We start from the raw sequence: 13,145 nt of genomic DNA, 5'->3' as shown, positions 1-13,145 counted from the left end.
ATATGGATTTCGTGTGTATACAGAGTGAGTCAATAGTGCTCGATCGGTCGATAACTCTTGGAAAGTTTGGACTAGGAAAATGATTCAAATTTTGTCGGAATCGAAAGTACTCAGAGCATAAACTTAAATTATTTTTTATCTACTGGCTGGTCCGAAAGTGGTGAAACACGATATCACCTTAATTGTTTCCATCATACTTATAATCTCCTGATTTCAAAATAAAATTCATTCTTTTTGTATACTTTTTGACGTAGGCCACTTTTTTCGACAAAATTCATGGATATAATTAATGGTTCGAACTTGAGATCACATCTTGAAAACCGTTCGAGATGATTTTATGATTTATTTTTTATTGAATTCCTGAAAAGTTTTCAAGTCTTCTGCAAATTTTCGCATCACTCTACAGGCACAGAATAGGGAGGTATTATTATTATTATTATTATTATTAATACCTCTCTATTCTGTGCCACAGGTGGTCCGAAAGACACTGCAATTTAAAAAAAATGACCTTAAAAAAATGTCAATAAGTCCGTTTATCCAAATAGAATGCCCTGATTTCCTTTTACCTGTGAGATACCCTAGGGAGTGGTCTTCATTTTTGTTTAGACATGCGTTAAAAATTGATGAGACATTTTCACCTTAAAATATTCACTCTACTGCTGAATCAGTTATAGGTAATGTAAGCAATTTTTTATGAATAAATTGATTTGAATTGAATTGAATTCGAACTCCTTAAGAGAATTCAAACTAAGTTTCTCTAATTCTGTGGTTATTCCGTTCATTCTTCCACATCTTGTAGAACAAAATCGTGCGAGAATATATCAGAAACGCACAATTTTCATGGTTATATTTTATTATTCTATGTTGGTACTCCGAACTTTCCGCCACGGCTTTATCTGTCAATTCATCAATTTGCCTTAAAGAAATCAGTTCTGCCAACCAACATTTTTCAATGCAAAAATCACTAAAATATATTTATGGAAATATTTCATTAATTTCAATGAAAATGCAATGAATTAGAGAAAATAATGTATAATACTCGTACAGAAGGCTCATTCTACCACTCGTTCATTCAAAAACTCGCCACTTCGTGGCTCGTTTTTGAATTTTGAACTCGTGGAAGAACTTGTATTATAAATAACTATTCTGTTTGTTCACGTGGTCTCGATTTCGTTTTGTCAAAATGAATTTTTCCAAAAATTTTGATGATTTCTTTGATTTGGCTTATCTTCAATTGATATTATTAGTATCTATTAAGTGTGGATTCAAACACAGTGCCGTCGCCAGACATTTTGGCGCCCTGGCAAAATGAAATTTCGCTGCCCTGCTTTCCCTTATCTATCTTAATTTTCTTCGAAACAGCCTCTGTTGTTTCTCTAAGGCATCTTTTCAATTTCATATGAAATCTTATTTTTGAAGTTAAAATCACCTTGTCAAATTTATCAAAGGATGTTTTGCTGATTTAATCAAAAATCGTCTTGCAATATTTAAAAGTACGATCCTCTATGAGTCTATAGCAAAAAGATGACGAACTTCTTAAAGGTTGATTTTGATACCTATTTGTAACAACAGTATCGTAATAAACACGATTGGTCTTGTTTTTGATTGCCTAAGCTTAATTAATTAATTTGGCGCCCTGGCAAAATATCCGGTGTGCCGGTCCTGGTCAAATATAATTTAAGCTTATGCGCTGAATGCTGAGTACCTACTGTCGATTCCGTCAAAATTTGAATTATTGTCCTAGCCCATAATTTCCTAGAGTTATCGAGCACTATTGCCTCACCCTGTATATAAAATAAAAATTTCGTATTGATTACTATATCAGAATTATTTCAACGATATCATGTTGATCGCGTCACCGCCGTCACCAGATTCAAGATCCATAGTGCTTAAAATTTTATCAATATTTTTTTTTCCAGGAAAACTGATTTATTTGGCAAAAAATATGAAAACAAACCGATTGATAAAATCACGAGTCCGGTAGGACTAGCGACTAAATTCGGTTTATTTGAATGTTTTTGCCTCAAATAATCAAGTTTGAGTGATGAAAATATAAAAAATTATCTAATAAAATAAGGAGAACGATTTGTATTTGGGAAGATTATTTTTTTCAACAATTTAAATGTTCAATATTTTCTTGGGTTATGGCACTGTGATGGCAGTGAATCGGTTCGTGTTCATTTCTCAATAAACGAATAAATCTTGAAGCACTTTAAGCTGCCAATAAGACAAATTCAATATGAAATTTTGACGTTTCAGTGTGAACAAAGTATTATCGATGAGGAAGCAGTGTTATCAGTATGATTGGCTGGAATAATGCATTGCATTAGTTGAAACCTCAGAGTATTTTAACGTTTGCAGATGGAATTTGATTGAACATTTCAGAAAGAAAATTCATTAGACACTTAAATAATAAAAAATATTCGCAAATAAATTTTTTATTGTTTGAGGGTCTTTCAGAAATGTTCAATTTAAGGCCATCCGGAAACGTTATAATACATTACGTCAATTTTTGTACTTTCATTTATCACTAACGTGAAAATTTGAAAAAATAATTTTTGTAGGTAGTATTTGTTTTTTACTCGATTATCTCCAAAATGGTCTTTCTTCTTTAATGAGCTATGTTGGTTCCAGAAATTAGACAATTTTTTCGGAAAAAAGACTTTCAATAAGATCAGAATCATCGCACCCCTATATCTACGCCACTGAATAGGTTGGTAGGAGAAACTCACCTGATTCGAAACATTATATTATCAAGTCTTCAACACCTAAAAATTGAAACAATGATCTCGAAGACGAAGCTTGTTAGGATATATGTTTATAGGAATTTTTTTCATGAAAAGAGTTCTATTGTTCTATTTGATGCCAAAGTTATTGCATTAAAATCTGGACCATCCTGTATATCAAAATTAAGATTTTTTTTACATGAAAACGGCGACCCATACCTAAAAAAAGCATGAAAGATTTTATTTCACAAATTGAACGAGCAACTCGAAAATGATTTTCAGTTTAAAATCTCAGTGGCGTACCATTTTTCTTCTTAAAAAAATTGAGAACAAACAAATAGTCTATTTTTAAGAAAAACTAGAGTAATGTATCAAATTTGCATTACATTTTTTATTTGATTTTCGGATTCTATACATAGATACTCGTATTTCTAAAAGTAAACTTTAAATATAAAAGGAAAGTTTTCTTAGAATATAGTAATTTACGTAACAAGTCCGGAAAATAGGGTTTTTTCGGCAACCGTCCGGGAAGTGCTCACTTCCCGGACGCTTTTTCTCTGAAAAAGTAGCATTTCCCGGCCTAGTCCGGAAAGTACGTACTTCCCGGACTAGGCCGGAAAAGAATCATAGAATCCATAACAACCGAGATAACGGCTGACAGTTCATATGAAATAAGTTGTCAAAAATTTGCATGTTTTTTTATCGCAATCGTATTAAAATATGGGAAGCAGCAGCGATAGTGTTATTTTACATGGTTGCCGAAAAAATATTGTACGCAACACGCCCGAAAATGGTTTTTTTGGACTCACAGACTTCCTGGAATTTTGTCTATTCGTCCAAAAAAAATATTTTCTTTCACCTCAACATCCTAACGTCAATAGTTTCGCAATTATGAATATTTTTAATAATAGTGACTTTGTAGAGACAAACTTTTTTTATTTTGATTACTTCATTTATTTCAAGACTTGAAATATTTGAAATATTAATTACTGATTTTGTAAAATTTGACCTTACTTTCTGTTCGACTATTAAGATTTAGTGTTATGGTGAGGAAACATTATGAAAATTCATTTTATAATGATATCATGTTTGCGTTATTGGTCCATCATTAGAAAAATCTTGGAAATTGGTGGCTCAGAATCACTGCTTCAAAGTGATAATTCATCACTCATCAGCAAAGCGAATGATTTGAACACAAGTAAGTATACAGGATGGGTCTTTGGCATATATTTCAACCGAAAATTTCTGAGGTCAGTAGAAACTTACAAGTGTTTCCGATTTGTTTTTTTTTTCCACTTAGTATAGTGAGCATTCTGGATTTGACCGGACTTTGATGGAATTTTATGTTCGGAAAAGATCCATCACATCAATAAAAAACTATATTCCGAAAATCATTTCCTTCGATTCCATTCCATTTGCGAGATATAACTAAAATAAATTTTTTTATGGGTTTTCAACAATCTGTATCTTTCCAATCGATCCGAATCGGAAAAATAGTAAAGGAAAAGTGTTTCCTTTGAATCGGTAATCTTCTTTTGAAATATATGTAGCCAAAGACTCGCCCTGTATAGTTTCTCCGCCCAATTTTATAAATGATTCATTAATCAATCAGTTTTCGTTTTTTAACATATTAATAATATTTACTGTTTCAGCTGTTACTATTTGGTAGTTGATCATGATTAAAACAAGTTTTTATTATTACTAAGTTTTACACAAATTAAATGGAAATACAATTTAAGGATTACATTTGTAACCGCAGTTTCGAACTTCTAGTTCATCTTCAGACACTGAAGATGTCTGAAGTAATAATAAAAACTTGTTTTAATATTAATAATAATAAGTAATGATAATAAATGAATCTTAATAATCAATTGATTGATCGAAATACTGCCCAAGAAAATGAAATATTATGTGTTTGCCATATTCAAATATTGAATTTACAATACAGACTGTTCAGTCGTGAACTACGGTCGTATTTCTTCTCGACCGACCCCGGTAGAATCTGATTTCGTATCGGCTGTCAGCGGAGAATCAGAACAGATTTTAATATCGATCGTACGTGCTGAATAGAAAAGTTTCAAAAGAGACAAATCAATTAATCTTCTGATAAATAATCATAATTAAGTTTGATTTATTTTCATCTATCTTCTGCATCGTCATCTACTAGTGTTAGTGAACAAAATAATATTGAACAACTATTCGTGAAGTGCCCTGAATTTATCATCAACCAGGTGAAGCCATAGGTACTTAAGGGAGGTAAATTCCCCTGAATTCCCTTCCTTGGAACCTCCTTTTTGGAACCAGATTAGCGGTGATTCGCCTAGGTTTCTTCTGCAGCCCGTTGGGGTAAGTTGCATTTCACAATTTTTTGGTTGTTCAATATTAGTAGCAAAATTCATCTGAAATTGACCGCAAACCCCTTTTTGCGGACAATTACAGACTAAGAATAGAAAATGTGGAAAGCACTGACATGAAGTCAGGATCTTTTGAGTACTAGTTCACTCCGCCCTTGGGGACCACTTATACCTAGAAACAGTTTCGTGATCTCCACAAGCGCGGTCCCAGAGGGGGGGTTGTCAAGGGGGTCATGCCCCCCCCTGAATGGATCCACCTTACACTTAATATGCGTTTCAAGCAGGCAATGTACGAAATGGTCCCATCAAAAAACTAGAAGCCCATAACGGCGACCCCCCCCCCCCCACCAAAATTTAAGGCTAGAACCGCCCTTGGATATCCAAGGGTGCAATACGCTCTATTAGTGTGACGTCACACACCGCCATTTTTGGTTCTCCTGTCAGTGTTCGGAATCCAAACAAATTAATTGTCATTCAAATTAGTACGGTGTCGTTGCAGGAATTTGCTTATTTCCATAAAAAAGAGTATTTGAGGAACGATTTCAGTATTAATTGATAGACAGAAGGAACGAGGTTAATACCAGTAAGTTTTAATCCTGTATCATTCCCCAGATTTTGTGAAAAGCTGAAAAAGTTGAACTTCAAGTTCGAACTTACTTATATTATTCTCGTGTCTTCTGTCTATCACTTAATAGTAAAATATTTCCTTAAATAATCCTATTTATCAAAAAAAGCCAATTTCTTCAACGACAACGTACTAATTTGAATGACAATTTGTTTGTTTGGATTCCGAACACTGACACAGGAGAAGTAAAATAGCGGTGTGTGACGTCATCACTAATAGAGCGTATTGTCGCACAAATGACTAGCACTCAAAAGCTCCTCAGTTCAAGTCAGTGCTTTCCACATGAATGATGAAGTGAGTTTTGTTTTGATATTTCTTTCATTGCAGTCGATATTCTGCTTGAGTTTTCTATAGTTCTGATAACGCTGTCTATACGAAATTTTGCATGAAGCTTGGAATGGTTCTTCTATATACAGGGTTTTCCCAAATGAGTGCGAAAGGATGAATCCTTGTCAATTATTAAAGGGAATCTTTCATGTGAACAAAAGCTCTTAAGCTGCGTAATTCCCTCGCGAAATAATTTCGCGAAAGAATTGCGCTCTCTCACCCCTGAATAATAATAATAATAATAATAATAATGCCTTTATTGAAGAGAATAAAAAATATTACAATTCCAAAAAAAAAACATCAGAAAAAATCAATCACAGGGCGGAGTTCAGATGGTGATGAAGCCATACACCCCTGCTCTTCCACTCAAACCCTGACGAAAAATATATGAAAAAAAGCTTTATACATCTCGAGACAATAATGATTGAATGATTGCGATGAAAGGGCCCTGGCAACCAACCGGAGTTCAGTCGGTTTTTGTTGAAAGGGGGTACTAGGCCACTAGGGGTAATTACCACCCCCGAAGATTTCCAAAATACAAAATTTCATAATTCTCGCAAAGACGAAGAACGAAAATTTTTTTATAAAATGAACGAATAATCATTTTACTTTCCTTTGAATCAGTAAAAAATCGGACCCCTTTACGGTTTATGAGTTTATTATTGGTTTCAAGATGATTACTTTTACTATACGAGCACGTCTTCGTCCGAGGTTTATTATTTGCCATCTGTGTTTTTTTAATTTGTCATCGGTATACACTCACCCGTTGTTTTGGTTTTTTGTATCATTCTCGTCACAAAATTTCAGTACTGTAGTTATCAAAGAACTGAACTAAAACTGAGTGATTCGCATCGAAAAATTGTCTGGGCTGTGTTGTACAATTAATTGTATTTCATTCAAATTGCAATTTATTTGTGAATATATCAGTATTGAATTGACTATATCTACACGGTTTTCCTAAATTGGAGGTACAAATGAAAATGACAGATTTCTCGGATCATTTTCAGAAAAAAATCCTATAACATGAGTCCGCAACCTCTTTGCTTTTGAGATACATGTGTTAAAGTTGAAACTTTTTTCTCATAGCGCCTTTCCTTCACAAGATATTCAACATGAATTGGCATAGATATTCCAAATTAAAGTTTTCATCATGATATACTAATTTTGAATGCAAATCTACAGGATGATAATTTTTCTGGAAGAGTGCTCGCTTCTTTCCTCCAGAACTATTTTTTGGTGAAGCACTGGTAGTTCAAAAATATTTAAAAAGAAACTCTGGTCCAGTACTACACTTTTTAGTTTGCTGCAGTATTGTCGTATCTGCTAAAGAAAAAAATTCAAACAGCTCTCTAGTAATCCTCAGGAAAATCCAAATTATTATAAAGATCCAGTTAGTAAGCTGTAATGAATAAATTAATTATAAGTTTTGGTATCTTTTTACCCTCTCTGTAGCGAAGATTAATAAAGATTTGATAAGCTGATATAAGCATCACTGAAAATTACGACTACAAGAAACACCCTGTATCTCGCAAACAAAGTGTTTGCGGGCTCATGTTTATGAGAGTTTTCATTCTTAAAATAATCCAAGGAATCTTTCATTTTCCTTCGTAATTTTAGGAAAATCCAGTATAAGATAAGAACAATCGAATTTGGTTCAAACTTCGATATCAAACCCCTTTTTCTCATATTATAGATATGAGTAAATGTTGTCGTTAAATTTTTTTTTTTTCGAGAAACCCCCCAAGAAAAAAAAAGAATCTACGCCCATGATCCAAATTCGCTTAGAATAAGCATGGTTCCCATACACTGAGAAAAATGATATGGCTTATATTTAATAAATGATTATTTGACCGATATTTATTTATAGTAATCTCAGTAAGCCAATAACAAGTATATCTGATTTCCATCAAAGAAATCAACAAATATGAGTTATTTTTAGTTAATAACAAATTTATTCAGGCCAAATTTATTTAGACCAAATATTATTCATTCCATGCAAATAAATGATTATTAGAAATATTTAATTCAAAGTATATATTTCAGTGAAATATACATTCGTTAATAGTTAACATATTTATTTGTCTACTCCACTCATTCTTTATACTTGTCGAATCTTGTCTTTCGCTATCGACCAATAGGACGAATCGCGGCGCCCTGCATGACCGTATTTGCGCAGGTCTGAAGGGTCCGCAGTGCGGTACTGCGTACTCCACAGGAGAAGAGTTCAGTACACATACTTTCTTTTCGTAGTTCGAAGTAGTATTACTATTATTTATTATAGACTAAGATCAGAATATCTATATCACGCAATCATAATATTTATATGTATTAGTTGTGACTGTGAATCTGAAGATATCAAGGCATAAGTATACCGAATATGGAAAACTTTTTGGAGGAAGGAGGATTGATGCATCTTAAAGAATCTCTGGAGGGTAAGTGTTATGCATATAAAATTAATTCTGCTAAATGTGAACAAGAACACAATATACACGATTAATTTTCGTGAAATTAATTGTTTCTGGCCAAATTTTGATCATGGATTACGAAAAATTGTGTTCTGTTCTAGTTTTTAGAAAAAAATCGCAAAAATTTCCAGAGTAACCCTACTTTATTTCGTTATTTCGTTTTCTTCTGGTCTATTCCTTTGATGTATATTCGTAATAAATACAAAAATATAGATGTGCAATACGAATTTACCATTTACATTGCCAGAAATGGTCAAAAAATGAGAATTCCTTGCAGGAAATCCGCCATATCAAATTGGATTTAAGAAATCTGACGGTGGATTTTGCAGTGTTACCGGTTAGTATCAATTTAAGATTATTTCATGATAACTGAATATACTATTACCTCTTATATCTATGATATCTGTAATTAATACGAAATGGAAACACTGACATACACTTCTCCAGAAGGAGTTATGGCGGAATAGATAAACAATGAGGAAATTCTTATTTTTGAGCATTTCTGGTAATGTAAATCGTGAAATTGTATCACAAATCTATCTTATTGTATTCATTATGAACATACATCGAAAGAATAGTACGGAACAGAGCGAAATAACGAAATAGAAAAACTTTGTGATTTTTTTAATTCTAAAACGAAACACCCTTTATACGTATGTTAATAATTATTCTCCTATTTTGTCAAAGATTATACTTTGTTGTAGAAAATGGAATAGATTCAATTGACCTAATAACACAACTTGTACAGGATAAATCGTTCGAAGAGACAGTGCCTCGATTGGGAGATCGATTGAAGATAAAAAGGAAACTATCCCTTTCTCAAAAGTGAGTCGTTCATTACATACCTACATCTGCTTTTTTATCACCATAACCTTAGCATTCTTACACTTATTTCGTTGACTTGGAGACTACTGCATGATATATCCAATATTTATTTAAATGTGCATGTATTTAGTTAATCTATATTACCCTATATTTTGATTGATTTATGTTTAAAATATATCTACAGGACTTGTTATGATGAGGTAACAGACCAAATTTCTACGAAGAAAATCATAATAGACGTTCCGGATATCCATGCAACCCCATCTGAAGTACAGTCGTTACGCAGTACTTCCTCGATTGATTTGGATTTCACATCTACACCGATTGTGTTCAACATTACACCTACACCTGTGTTGTCCAGTATTATAATTGGAGATAATACATTCCACTTGGAGCAATTGTTGCAGAATTCACTCATGGGTAGGGCTATTATCGAACTCTATAGAACGAACGGACAATTATCAACAACTTGTCAATCTTATTTGGTGGAGTTAATCGTTCAACATTTGATAAACATCCAACCTTTCAGGTAATAATGAATATAACTAAACAGTTTTTAATTTAACTAATAACTTTCTTTCTTTCAAGGAGACTAACGAATGAGGACTTTAGAAGACTATCGAAACATATTGTCGAACTATTTCCTGGTGAATTACACCAAGTATATTTCACCTCTCCAATAAAAAAAAGAAATTCCAAAGATAACAAAAGTGGGGTGGCGAGGGGCAAACTTGTTGACAAATATAGGAATAGGCTGACATTCCTAAGAAAATCAGGAATCATTTCTGCTAAATATACAGATAAAGAAGAGATTAATACACCTGAACCTAATGAAAGAAATCTTGAAGATGGTATGCAATTTCATAGTTTGATTATATTTTAGTATTACTTCTGAGTTTTTTGTAGATGACTTCGAAGAAGATTTGGTTTGGCTGATACATAACAGGGAACCCTGGGGAGAAGTGATAAATAAATGGTCTCAGACCTTTGAATATAGGAAACAACTCATCAGGCAGGATATAGAGTTTCAGGAGATTTTACAGAAATTTCCCATTATCAAAAATCCCCTAGGATACACTTTAATTGACATTGATTTCAAAAGGACATTCCAACCACAGTATCAATTAATTTTTAAAAAATTCGAGCCTATCTTCCACAAGCTTTTGGAGTTGAAGAAGAAAAACTTGAATCATGGTGATTTACTGATTGTAGATCTCATTCAATCGGAAAAAATTAATGTTGGTAAGATCCCAAAACTCAAATTACTGTTACCTAATAATCGTCTGAAGTATTGAAAGAAAGTCCCATAATTATTACCATTAACTTCATCCGATACCTACTCCTAGTCTAAACTTTCATTACTCCTATTCCTTTACATAATTACGATTGATTTTGGTAGATATTCAATATTGGAAGATAAGTATCCTATATATATTCTAATAGAGATATTCCATTTTCAGAAAGTCGTCATTACTACATGCTTACCTTATTGGCTTCCCTTTTACCACAAAAATCATATGGAAAGAAGGGCAACATATGGCACCCTAGAATAACGGACAGCGTGAAGGGTGTTATAGTACATATTAAGGTAGGTTATTCACATTGAACATCAATATCTTCAATATCAGTAACTTTATTATTTTTTATCAGATTCCTGCTGAAATCGAGGACACAATTAATAGCAAGAGGAAATTTCTATCCAAGTACAACCTTCCTCTACTTCCTTTTGTGATTATACAAGGGCCATCCATTTCAGAAATTGAAAATGTTTATGTTGTCTACAATGATATCATTTATCGTTGCGATGGGGTACTGAAAGCAATTGATATATGTTTTCAGATTATACATATTTTCAACTTAAGATACCCTTATGAAAGCGAGAACATATGGATGTTTATTCAAATAGGTATGTACAACCTAAACACTCCTTATGATAAGATACCCAATATTTTGGATCTTGTCAACAAATGTTCATAGAAATTCAAAGTTCTTCAAATACTGGTTGCGTCAATCTTTTAATTTTAGCTCACTCGATCAACTTTTGTTTTCAATAATGGTATTATGTAAAGAATGTGGCAAGAAGCTTGCTGATAATAATTCTTATCTCATTCACATTTCAACAATTCATAGATTTTTGAGTAACTTTTCATGTGGCCAACAGGATTGTCCAAGGAAGTTCAATACTTTATCATCTTTGAAAAAACATACACAAAAATTTCACTCAGAGAAAAATGTGGCCAAAAATAAAAATTCTGAATCTAAATCCTCTTCTAATAATTCTTTCCATTATGACAATGAGGTTTTATATGATGAATGTCCAGAACTGTCCGAAAATTCTCCTAATATTGTAGAAACTATTTTGCAAGATACATTTGAATTGCAAATGTTAACTTTTGTGAATAAACTATATTCTCATCCTGCCATCAATAGATCTGTTGTTCATGACATTATAGGCACTACTTCTGAGCTGATCAATAACATATTCTCAAATATCCTTTTAAAAATTGAAGATTTACCAAATCTGCAAGGTCATTCATCCTATAATGAAATTATCTCAGCGCTATCAACGGATATTTTCAAATCTTGTAAATCAGAGTATAAACGGTTTCAACTTTTGGCAAAACATAATTTATATTTCAAACCAGAAGAGTATTTCATTGGCTACCTCCCTGAAAGTAGAACCTCATCTATTGCTAGTACATCACAAGTACTCACAAAACAATGTAAAGGCGTAATTATATCTCTCAGAAAAATTCTTAAAAAATATTTAGAAACCCCTGGTGTTCTTCAATACATGTTGGATTATATCAAAAATGAAGAAGAGGTTTCTGATTATATGAGCAGCATGTTTAATTGTAGCTTATGGAAATTTATAAAAAATAAAATGGGGAATAAAACGATACTTCCTTTATATTTATATTATGATGATTTTGAGACTGGAAATGTTTTAGGAACCCAAGCAGGAGTTCACAAATTAGGGGGAGTTTATGTGTCGTTTGCTTGTATGGGGCCAGAATTTGCATCAAGATTAGAAAGTATATTTTTGTGGGGAATATTTTACTCGTCAGATCGTGTTACTTTTGGCAATGAGGCTGTTTTCAAAGTCTTCTTAGATGAATTGAAATTCTTGGAAACTGTTGGCATAAATGTAAATAACAAACAAATTTTCTTTGTTGTACCAGTTTTTTTAGGCGATAACTTGGGAGTTAATTCAATTCTAGGCTTTCATGAGAGTTTTTCATCGAACAATTTTTGTCGTGCATGTTTTTCTCATAAAAATGAAACAAAATTTATGACTAGAGAAAATAAGAATAGTTTGAGAAATGAAGATAATTATAACATACATATTGAAGAGAACAGTCATGGAATAAAAAGTTCTTGTATGTGGAATGAATTATCTTATTACCATGTCACTAAAAATTTGCACTTTGATATAATGCATGACTTGTACGAAGGCATTTGTCGTTACGATTTCGGTAGAATTTTGAAATTTTTCATAAAAGAGAAAATTTTCACTCTGGAAACCCTTAATAGAAGAATCAAATACTTTAATCATTCATCTGTAGATGTAGGTAATAAAATTCCATTAATTCCAACAACACAAATTGAAAAGCAAATAATTATTATGTCATCAGCAGAAATGCATGCATTCCTTACCTATTTCAGTTTTATTGTTGGTGACTTAGTGGATGAATCAGATGAGGTATGGCATTTTTATCTGTTACTTTTCAATATAGTGCAGATAGTGATAAAACCATCGATTAATGAAAGCGAATTGATATATTTGGATAATTTAATTCATGAGCATCATTCCTTGTATATT

At 32.5% G+C, this 13,145-nt stretch overlaps 1 protein-coding gene across 1 annotated transcript; it reads left to right on the top strand.

Moving 5' to 3' along the window:
- Window positions 1-7,837: 7,837 nt before the first annotated feature.
- On the top strand, window positions 7,838-12,914 carry LOC123670948. Its single transcript, XM_045604544.1, has 7 exons — window positions 7,838-8,464; window positions 9,202-9,322; window positions 9,507-9,851; window positions 9,911-10,173; window positions 10,229-10,564; window positions 10,783-10,910; window positions 10,973-12,914. The coding sequence occupies exons 1-7, from the start codon at window positions 8,410-8,412 to the stop codon at window positions 11,297-11,299; spliced, it is 1,575 nt and encodes a 524-aa protein (XP_045460500.1). The 5' UTR covers window positions 7,838-8,409; the 3' UTR covers window positions 11,300-12,914.
- The last annotated feature ends 231 nt before the right edge of the window (window positions 12,915-13,145 follow it).

Source organism: Harmonia axyridis, chromosome 1 (genome assembly GCF_914767665.1).
Source record: "Harmonia axyridis chromosome 1, icHarAxyr1.1, whole genome shotgun sequence".
NCBI classification, from domain to species: Eukaryota; Metazoa; Arthropoda; class Insecta; order Coleoptera; family Coccinellidae; genus Harmonia; species Harmonia axyridis.
This window is presented reverse-complemented; position numbering and strand designations above follow the sequence as displayed.

Bases quoted from the DNA above. Each gene is read 5' to 3' on its own strand.
- LOC123670948 (XM_045604544.1), top strand. From the start codon at position 8,410: ATGGAAAACTTTTTGGAGGAAGGAGGATTGATGCATCTTAAAGAATCT. The intron at 8,465-9,201 runs GTAAGTGTTATG...ACTTTGTTGTAG, and splicing joins TCTTAAAGAATCTCTGGAGG to AAAATGGAATAGATTCAATT. The intron at 10,565-10,782 runs GTAAGATCCCAA...TTCCATTTTCAG, and splicing joins ATCGGAAAAAATTAATGTTG to AAAGTCGTCATTACTACATG.